Source organism: Patagioenas fasciata (genome assembly GCF_037038585.1).
Source record: "Patagioenas fasciata isolate bPatFas1 chromosome 19 unlocalized genomic scaffold, bPatFas1.hap1 SUPER_19_unloc_1, whole genome shotgun sequence".
NCBI lineage: Eukaryota > Metazoa > Chordata > Aves > Columbiformes > Columbidae > Patagioenas > Patagioenas fasciata.
Window position 1 is genome coordinate 2,433,263 of NW_027288507.1, and position 10,797 is coordinate 2,444,059.

Genomic DNA, 10,797 nt, shown 5'->3' on the forward strand with positions numbered 1-10,797 from the left:
ATGCCTCCACGTTAGCCTTGCATTGTTATTTTTTTCCCCAGTCAGTTCCGTTCTTCCCAGCAAAGTGTGAACCAGACCTTATCTTGCAAGTCTTCAGTGTAGTTTGTAGGTGCTTTTGGTAAATATGAGCAGAACTTTACAGCTCCAGATTTTAGCAAAGATTAGTTACAAAGTTTTCTTTTACAGCAAAGATTTTAGCTTCCTAAGTAACATGAAGCAGCAAGTATATTAAAAATCATGCAACCTTATACTTCCAGATAATTCGTTATTTCTAGTATGCATTTGCTTAAGCTAAACGATTGCTATGAAACATAAATTGGGCTCATCCACTGACCTGTGAGCAGTAAAACCATGGCCATACGGCTGGTTATTCAGCAGAGCGAGCTCAAAGTAGGCTCATCCAGGCTGTCATATTTATAAAATAAAGTTGTTGGCTCATAGTCAAATTGCAGACAGTGGGAAAGGTCTGCACAAGACCCCCTGCACCCACAACCCATTGGTGTTCAGCTGCTGTTCTGCTTCCCTGTGGGTCTCCTGGAAGGAGCTCTTGGCCTGGCTGCAGCCCAGGCCTTTCCCTCCTCTGGAGTCTGAACCAAACTGCCGCTGGGCTGGCTGGAGGGGGTCAAGTGCATCCACCACACCTGGGAACCTGTATCGTTCCTCCTCGTGCACCACAGCTGCCCCGGTCCCTTCCCTGGAGCCAGCCCCAGGATGGACTCCATCCACCCCAGCAGCCTGATCACCACGTGGTCCTCTTGGGAGTCACAGAATCAGAGTGGTTGGGCTGCAGGAGCTCTGCAGATCCCCAGCCCAGCCCTGCTCACACAGGGTCACAGAGCAGATCACACAGGTGGGTCCAGGCGGCTTTGGATGTCTCAGAGAAGGAGACTCCACACCCGCTCTGGGCAGCCTGGGCCAGGCTCTGGCACCTCCCAGCAAACAAGTTTCTGCTCATGTTCACATGGAGCCTCCTGTGTCACGGTTGAGACGGACAAATGGCATAGACCAAGTTCTCTGAGGATAAAAGCAGCAGATGCCATTTATTGCCACAAGTGCATTTTTATACAGTTTTACCAATTCAAGTGTCTCTTCACTATTGGTTACAAGTTACAGCAGTAACATCTCTTTGGCTATTTTTGCTGTCATCAATGTTACTCTTTTACTCCCTTCTCCCTCCCGGGTACATCCTTAACATCTCCGGATACTCCATCACTCCCATCTTTCTCATGGGTAGGCCTTCATATCTTCAAGGCTAATTTTTGTTCCCATGCCCTCCGTCAGGGAATCCACAGACCCACCATAGTCCCACATAACTGTGCACAATATTCCTGCCCTTCCAAAAATAAGCAAAAAATCTCACTCAAAACCCCCCACACCACAAAGATTTTTATTAGAGAAGTCTCACGATCGTAAGCCCGTATTTTATTAGAGACTTGTCCCAGCTGCCCACAGAATATTTCATTTTTAGTAGAGATGCAGCGCATCCCCCTCCCCACTCCCCTGGGTATTATTTTTATCAGCTTTTGCTTTATCCCCTCCTATAATGGTTGCTCTGTTCCTTGAGCAATGCTTAGTGCTGTGGAGTCTTGGAAGAAACTTTGAGGGAAAATGCAGCACAGGTATAAAGTATCATTGACTCCAGTGATGTAGTGATTGACGTGGATACCTGCTGGGGACCAAGAAGGTGGGGAGATGCTGGTGGTGGTGACCACGAAAGGAGAAGAAGAACAATGAACATGAAAACTCAAGAAATGAGACCTCCCTGAACCACAGGTGAGATCCCAGAGGAGGAGAGTTGAAGGGCAAAGGAGTTCAGGACAACTGGCAGTTTTTCAAACCCTATTCAGTGCAAACGGTGCCAATAATAAAGCGAAGATCGCAAGCGTAACAAGAAACCAATCTGGCAGAATCACAGGCTCTTCTGCACCCTTGTGATCCTCCAGCTGAAAATAAAAGGAAAAGCACAAGAAGACAGGGTCATAATCAGAAAGGTCAAGGCAGAAAATCAGATAAAACTAACAAAGGACATCCAAAAGGGCTAACAAGGAAGAGCCCAGACAGGAGTAGGGAGAGGACAGGTCAGAGATATTTAATCTAAATGCAATGTTTTCACTTGGATGGTTAAACCCACACACATACACACCCGGCTGAGCCGCTCACCAGGGTCCGCACCCATCTCACCCCACCGACCACCTTCACATTTCCTCCTAGAAAAGCCTCAGGTTGTTACAGTGCTGGCAGAGCAGCACAGAAAGGCACCAAGACTTCACTTTTACCATTCACAGGGGCATGAATTAGGTGTATTCTCTCATGTCCTGTCCCTCACCCCATCTAGAGGGTTATTTCAAGAGCTCCTGGAAGACAGGCAGGCCCAAAGGTCAAGAAACCAGCAAATAATCTAATCGGAAGGAAACAAGGAAGCTTGGGTCACAATGTATTAATTCTGGAAACAAAAAATAAGCAGATTGAAACACTGGGAGAAGAGATTATTAACTCAGCAGAACAAGGACTGGTGGCTGGAGATGGACAGAGACTCTGAACTTTCAGGCTCAGGTCCTGAGTTTCACAAACCTGCAGTGTCCACTCCTTTAATATCATAAAATTTATATTTCCCTGAAGAATTTAGGCCCTTGAGTCAAGTTACTTAATGAGAAGAAACTTTTGTTTTAATCTATGTTTTCAGTTTCTTCTTCATTTTTTTTTAAAAGACCTCTTTAATTAGCCCTCCTGTTACTCATCTCTTCATTTTGCAGGGCTTACTGTGATTGCTGGCTTTTGGCCACACACTTATTCAGCTCATCCGAACAGAACTTCAGCTGTTGCCTGTAAGTTAGAGCTGAACATCCAAGTACAGGTATAAACACCAGAAAGTTACAGAAGAAGAAATATGAACCAATTTCTTTACAGGATATCTCACTCTGTCTGGTTTGCCGCCTCCTCAGGCGCAAAAATAATAAACCCTATTAATTTAAGTCTTATTTAGCTGTTCCATCTCTCTGCAATAATTGATTGGGCTTTAGACACTCAGCCAGAAAACACAATCAAATCAGGTTTGCCTGGTGACTGCGCCATAGCAGTGCCAGAAACCCCCAGTCCCCACACTTGCTCTAATTGATTAAAACATTTGGTCACTCGCACATTTCTATATAGACAATTAAGCTAAAGAGACACTACAAACGCAGCAAGACCAGCTGAGAGCAATAATGGATCTTTTCAGTCTATTTTTCTAGGGAGAATTAGGACTTAGCGATGTTGCAGTAACTAAAGCGGGTTTTGTCTCCCCTTTGCTCCCGATGCAGCAGCCTCAGGAGCTCAACGCTGCACAATCGCTGCCTTGCAGGGAACCACACCAACGAATTATCTGCTTTTCCTGCCCTCCAAAAAAGCTGCCACGTGCTAAATCTGCATCTGTTTGGCATCTATCAGGGCTGTAGCACTTCCAGGAATGAGGGGGAAGGGCTCCAGTGCAGAGTCAAGCCACATTTTTTACAAATACCCCCAATTTTCTGAGTCTGTTTGGATGCTGGCTCCGCACGTGCCGGCTGGCACGGGGCCAAAATGTGTCAGTCACAACCAGGCAAACACAACGATACCCAGTTCCCAGGAAAGTGGCTGAACTGCAGCATTTCTTGCCAAAGTGATGCACAGAGAACAAACAGGCTCCTCGGACTCTTCCTCAGAGATCTTGGGGGAGCTGCAGCGGTCGGAAACATTGGCAGAATCTACAAGTGTCAAAAGCCTAAAAGAAGAGATCCAGAAAAAGAAAAAGAATTGCAGCCGCCTTATCTGCAACTTTGTGCACACGAGACAAGAACGGTGAGGCATGACATTTGTATTAAAAACATTTTGCCAACAGTAGATCCAGACTATCACTTCATACGTCTCCAATGGCACAGGTGGTACCTGCTAATAGAAGGTAACGTTTATCCTACCCAGTCACTGGTCCCTGCAGTTCTACATTCAGTCTTGCGTGACTAAGAATCTGCAAACGTGGTTTAAAGCAGAAAGCGTACAGCTAGTCCTGGCTGGAGGATTAGTAAGCTGTGCTGACATGCAACCAGTAGAGAGGAGCGTGGGTATGGAATTCCTGTCTCCCTGCACCAAATCAAATGACCAGCACAGCTCACAGCCACACAGAGGCTGTAACACCCCAACCACAGGGTCTAGAAAAGAAACAACAAGCAGAGAAAGCTTCAGTTCTGCTTTACATCAAGCTTAAGGTGTGCATGATGTGAGACTTGAGATGAGTGTCAAAATTAACCTTTAAGTCTTCCTCCTCAGTAGAGATCTGAGAAGACAGGCAGCTGCAGTGCATATGGAAAATCCAGCAGCTGAAAACCCATTTCACCTGCAGCAGGTCAATAGTCATAGAATCATTTTGGTTGGAAAAGCCCCTCAAGATCAGGGAGTCCAACCATAACCCACGCCTGGCACTGCCCCATGTCCCTGAGAACCTCATTTAAACACCTTTTAAACCCCTCCAGGGATGGTGACTCCAGCACTGCCCTGGGCAGCCTGCTCCAATGCCCCACAGCCCTTTGGGGAAGAAATTGTTCCCCACATCCAACCTCAGCCTCCCCGGTGCAACTTGAGGCCGTTTCCTCTGCTCCTGGCGCTTGTTCCTGGGGAGCAGAGCCCGACCCCCCTGGCTCCAAGCTCCTTTCAGGCAGTTCAGAGATCAGAAGGTCTCCCCTCAGCTCCTGTTCTCCAGCTGAACCCCCCCAGGTCCCTCATGAAGTGGTTTGGGATGGAAGGGACCTTAAAAATCATCTAGTGTCCACCCCCCAGCCATGGGCAGGGACACCTTCCACTGGACCAGGTTGCTGAGCATCCCAACATGGCAAAAAGTCCAGAAGAAAACCCAAAGACACCTTCCGGCACAGATCTCTACACCACCAAAAACTCATTGCAAGAAAAGGCTTGGAAAGCATACACAAAAAGGCATAATTACAAAGGAATGAAGTAGAGCAGTGGTTGAAAAATGCCCAGAAGTCACAAGAAAGACTCAGCCATCCTCCTCCAAAAATGCAGCCACCATGAGCTCGGTTATAGCCCATCTGATGTCACATTGTGCTTCACAAACTCCTCAACGACCTCCAGAGGGCTTTTCTTCTGAGGAGGGAAATACACAGCTGGCAAATCAGTGTGGGTCTACCAAGCAACCTCCACAAAAGCCCTGGGGTTGGAAGCAATGATTGTCTGTTAAAGCTGAAACATTTCGGTGCAGAAAAGGGAGCTTCACAGCAGGAGATCTTTACAGGGGGAAAAAACGTCCCAGTTTCCCGCTGTTTTACAGGAGTGTGCCGGAGCTGAAGGTCAGACACAGCGGCAAATCCATCACCACCGACTTCAGGAGCATTGGCTGGAACACAATTGCTGCACTTGAGCCACCACCCAAAAGAATGTTCTGACTAAAGCGAGAAAATGTCACTGTTGGTGAAAGGAACCTGTTCAAATTATTTCAGCGTTTTATACCAGAATAGAAGTGGAATCCGGGCAGCGGAATTTTTCAGTTTGCCCAAGTGCGACAGGAGAAAACTCCAGTTTCATTCCTAGGGCTGCTCAGTCTTTGAGAAACCCTTGAAAGGCCACCAAGAGCTATTCTTTAGGCTTCCTCTTTCCCTTAAAAGAAAAGAAAGCGCTGTTGAAAAGTATAAAAGGCTTGAGATTTGTGGAAGGGTTTGCTTCCGTGAACTGAAAGCAGGAGTGAGAACATGAGAGGGGATATTACAGGGCTCTACTTGACACGCAAAAATACTGCAGTCGCAAAATGGATGGAAAGCTTGGTCTTTCCGTGATGCTGCTTCAGATCCTTCTCGTCATACAGGAAACTAAGAACACCTTGGACATTTTTAACACGTAGTAAAAGCCTGCTAAGGTCAGTGAAAAATGCAGCTGCTTCAGCAGGCAAGCCAAGCCGAACCTGGTGTCAAGAAAACGAGACTGGCAGAGTTCAGGGCTGGGAATGCCAGGAGCTGTAAGAAATACCAACCTCAACAGCTGAGTAGAAAAGAGCTAAAAGATTGTTAGGATCTGGCTTTTTGCCTAAACCCAGATGCCCATTTTAATCCAAGAGCCCCTTCTGCTTTGCAGCAGGGGACAACAGGAATAACAAAAATTTCCAATACATAAGCGCATAATTTCTTGTCAAACTAAGCCTATGATGGGGTGTCGAACATTTTCACCGGAGGCCACAGCAGCCCCGCAGTTGCATTCAAAGGGCCGAATGTAATTTGAGGATTTGGCCCACAGGGCTTGTGTTTGTTATGTGCATCGTGCTCCTTTATCGCCGACTCTGTCTCGTAACACAAAAGACATACTGGCTTTTCCTCCCTGAAACACAAACATGTATTTGCTTTCCCATCTATCAATAAATCGCCTTCCTTCCACATCAATCTTCCTCTTACTGGACATTCTGGGATTCAAATTGCTCCACCAAAGACGGTAAGATGTGTCACCTAAGTAAAAGATCTAGATGATACTTTCACCTCCATCAGCTAGTACTGAAGAAAAACCAAAATCCTGGACCTTTCACAATAAGCCCCGTGGTAAGTCAGAACGCTTGCTGAGCCTGTCGCAAAACATCTGCCATGAAGATCTCACATTGGTGACCTCCACTAGTGGCAACCACGGCAAACCGTGTCTTACGGAAGTGAGGCCATGGGTATCGACCACACGGCAGCTCATCCCATTTCAATCCCTCCCCCAAATCTACCTGCAAGTTCTTGAGAGCTCCTCTCACCCAGGTGAGATGGAGAAGAGACATCCGTCCCTCAGCCCAAGTAGATTCACTAATTCCTACATTGGCTTCGCCATCCCAGGCTGCTCCCTTGAATTCTTGAATTAGATTCTGGAGGAACTGTTACTCTTTTAGCAACTAATTTGAATGAAAAATACCTATTGCTATAATAAAAGCATTCTGAAACTAATAGACACTGGCAGATCATCTTCTCAGGCCATTTTGTCCATTAACAGCAGCTGTGTCACGCACCTGTGCTGTTAGATTGCCCACAGAAGAATTCGGAAGACCTATGAAGATGTCACATATTTCCTTATTTGCAGAACAGAATCTACAATGATTATTGAAGTGTATCACCACTATCCATATAAAATAAATGAGAGATACTCCATAGATAGTGTGAGGACATCACTATCATCTGTATCACACTTGACTGATGAGTTCTCTGCCCTTACCTGAAGTTTGAGGCCAAACTTTTGCCAAGAGATTTTAGATTTAAAACCCATCACCATCCGCCAGAACAATCCTAAGAAAACAGAACTAACCAGCCACCTCCAAAAACCATCTTCCAACTGCTCTTGGACACTGCACCCAAGAAAAAGACCAGCAAGACAAAATCCCCTCAAAGGGTCCCCACGGGGAGGTTGGGAAGACACAAGAGCGCACGCAGTTCACGTTTGGGCTGCAAAGCAAGCAGAAAAGAAAAATCCAAATAAAACCACAGGATGGGACTCGAGAACAGGTTGTGTCACAGAAGAACCAGTTTCCCGGTCCCAGCTCCCCTGCCAGGGCCAGAGCAACGGGACCCTGGGCTTTCCCCTCACACCCATCTACTCTCCCCACGAAAGGACATCTGGGTTCCTCCAGCGCCCACCACAGCCCAGCCTCATATCCAGCTATCGCTCCCAATAAATCATTTGGCAAATCAAGGAGCGGTTAAAACTAACGATGGTGAACAACCCACCAGAGCACAGGTCTGTGCTGACTTTACAGCAGCAGGGAAGTCTAAAAGACAATCAATATTTTTGTACCCATAAAATAAGAGGACACTGAAGGAATATCTGTGGAGTCACACTGGGGGTTTGTTTGGGGTTTTTGCTGCTCTTGGTTTTAGTTTGGTTTTTTTTTTTGGTTGTTTTGTTTGTTTGGGCCCATTTTGGTTTTGGTTGAGTGCCTTTTTTTCCCCCAGTCATCTTTCCTATGAGAACAGCAGCTTGAGCCTCCCTCTAAGGCTGAAGAAAGATTTAAATGTACTTCCTGGGAAAAAGAAAACCACACAAAAAACCCACCACCCAAACTTTGAGCCCAGCAGGAACTGTTTCAAGCAGCTACAAGCAACTGCAGAAACAAATAAGAACGTGTTAGGCTGTACCTACTAATCACCACAGGAGACACTAATATGAAAAGTGCTTCTATCTGCATTTTAGTTCCTGACACCTACCTGAACAGATTAAATTACTAAAGCGTTCACACAGCAAAATGGAAGCACTGCAAATAGAACCCAGCCAAATACCTGAACCATCAGCCTCTCTCCAGCTCTGTGTTGCTTGCAGGCACTTAGTTTGTGCTGTATTTGTATTTTTATGCAAGACTGAACACTGATGGAAAGGGAATCAGCATTTTCTCAGGCTGCAAGATTGGCTAACAACCTCCTTTCCCATTTCAAGGGGCAGCACACTTGCTTCAAAACTGCACTGCCTGTGCCCTAAACCCAGTCCACACAAAGGCTGCAAATCTCACACAAGCTACCAGTTATCATTCAGTTTTGGAGCATTTTGGGAAGCTCAGCCTTTCAGCGGAGCAGAAACTTCAGAAAGGTGCAGAGCAGATACTTACAGTGTTGTAATGATCGACATAAACCGCATTTCCCAAGCCAAACACAGCGTATCTCAGGCCTTTCAGATACGTTTTCCCAAAGCGAAAGTCACGCGCTGCCTCTTCTAACCCCTTGCAGAACCACGCTGCACTCTCGGTTGGCTGCCCGTCAGTGTACGTAGCTACCAAGAACACACAAACGTTCCTGCCGGTTGTCTAATAATATCAAGAGAATAGAAGAGATCGGTGCATTTCTCAGAACGCTTCCCATTAGTAAGACAACTGGAACACATGGGGAGTTGGAAGAAGTTAAAAGATGAGGTTTTTTCTAAGTGGGATTTTGGTGTGGGATGCTGCAGGTGATAACCCCAACAGTAGCGAACGGCCATCCCCCCTGCAGAGACGCCTTAAATTAGCCAGGAGAGATCAAACTGTCTGTCTGCTGCTTCACAGAGGTGGTACAAGAGAACAGAACATCTCCCTTCCCCACCCCAATCGACAGCTTCTTGAGCAGACTCTTGCAGCAATCAAGTTTCTCACTGATTCAAAAAAACAACTATCAATATTCACAGAAGAAAAATGCCTCAAGGATTACTCCATCTAAATATGACCAGCAAGGAGTTTTTAGCTTATGAGCCTGTGAAGGCTGCAAATTGTCACCATCTGCTTGTTCTGGCTTTGAACCCTTCCCTGGGGATACAGAGACAGAACAGAGGGACCTGGTGCAACCGCTCTCACTGAACTCACACCTGAGTTACAGAACCAGCTCATACCAAGTCACTGTCACCATCAAAATACTCTAGGCAATCCTCTCCTAGGAATATTCAAAATTTAGGTGTTTTCTGCTGAGGGTTGATGGGCTACACTTATACAGAAGGGAAGCGATTTTTAACACACAGCATTGGGAATTTCCAGAATAATAGGAGAGAAATACAAGGGGAAAAGAGCCTTCGCAACACAAGGAAAAGCTTTTCTTTATTAGTCATATTTATAAGGTACTTACCTCCTCTGGATCATAATCTCCCATGCTGATGACTTCCACAGGCAAACAAAGTGAAATAACGGCTTCAGCCAGACCTCTGGCAAACCTCCAAAAAAAAAAAAAAATAGGAATTTATCAATTGCTTCAACCCAAGCATGGTAGCGACCAAACAACCCCCCACACGCCCAGTCACAAGACACCTCCCACAACAGAAAGAACAAAGACATCCGAGAACTGGACACTGGACCTAGAATTCCTCATGTTAAGAAAAAAAAAAATCAAGTATATTGGCTGCAAGAAGAGAGTGACATGAATTTTAATGACTAATGATTTCACATTTACACACACCATTTTTTTCAAAAGCACCTAAACCAGTACTTGTCTCTGAGAAGACCCGCTCGCAACTACGGGTACGGCAAGAGTAAACTTTAAACTTCATCATCAATGTCTCTACTGCATGCGCCATTTAAAGCAAGTAGAAAAAAATGTTATTTTTACATAATTTTACGTTATCTTTCATGTTGGGCAATGACTTCTCATGAGCTAATGAACTTTCTGATGTTTACACTGTGCAATACTTCTAAGGCAAGCAACAGACTTGAGTCTCAATATTTCAAATTACTTCATGTAGGTGGGGAAAAAAAAAAGTAACTGATACCTTTGCTGTGCCAGTCTGAGACCCATAGAAAATCTTTACTTTGCCTCCAGGGTGGCTGATCCATTTACGAGTTTGTCTTCTATTCCTTCAGAAGAAGCTGGATTCCCATTGGATTTTTCACCCTAAGAAACAAGCACCACTTCTCATTCAATCCCTTTTCAAAGTGATGTTAACCCCATTCTCCCAAAACCACTTAAAACACCTATCCTGTGAACAGACTCTCAGCACTAATTAAATGAGGCTATCAAAGCATTTTAGCTTCTCACACCCAGAGAAAGACACAACCACGTCTCTGAACTAGGCCACGCTCCAATAAACTCAGGTCACACGCAGCCGGATCCAGCTGAACGCAGGAACCTCCCAACTCGCGCAGCAGAACTTTGCTCACCTGCGCAAGGAGCTTTTACCATCCTGAACAGCCTAATCCCACTCCCGTCCTAAAACCAGCCCAACCTCATCAGTAACATCAACGGAAAGAGGAACCCGAGAACTCCAGCACAAGTAGAGTGATTGATTTGCAGTGACAGAGCAACCCAGGCTGACACGATCTCTCAGTAACGACGGGAGAAGCGTTCAGCAGAGAGCTGCTCCAACATCAGAGCA

The 10,797-nt window shown here is 45.8% G+C and overlaps 1 protein-coding gene across 1 annotated transcript; it reads right to left on the bottom strand.

The window, feature by feature from the left end:
- Window positions 1-7,258: 7,258 nt before the first annotated feature.
- LOC139826660 (S-adenosyl-L-methionine-dependent tRNA 4-demethylwyosine synthase TYW1-like) lies at window positions 7,259-10,308 on the bottom strand. Its single transcript, XM_071803007.1, has 4 exons — window positions 10,195-10,308; window positions 9,558-9,642; window positions 8,576-8,770; window positions 7,259-7,421 (listed from the first exon to the last, which is right to left on the bottom strand). Exons 1-4 carry the CDS (start codon window positions 10,218-10,220, stop codon window positions 7,362-7,364), a joined length of 366 nt encoding a protein of 121 aa, XP_071659108.1. The 5' UTR covers window positions 10,221-10,308; the 3' UTR covers window positions 7,259-7,361.
- Window positions 10,309-10,797: the final 489 nt, after the last annotated feature.

Bases quoted from the DNA above. Each gene is read 5' to 3' on its own strand.
- LOC139826660 (XM_071803007.1), bottom strand. From the start codon at position 10,220: ATGGGTCTCAGACTGGCACAGCAAAG. The intron at 9,643-10,194 runs GTATCAGTTACT...TTTTTTTTGGAG, and splicing joins CTCAGACTGGCACAGCAAAG to GTTTGCCAGAGGTCTGGCTG. The intron at 8,771-9,557 runs GTAAGTACCTTA...TGATATTATTAG, and splicing joins GAGATTATGATCCAGAGGAG to ACAACCGGCAGGAACGTTTG.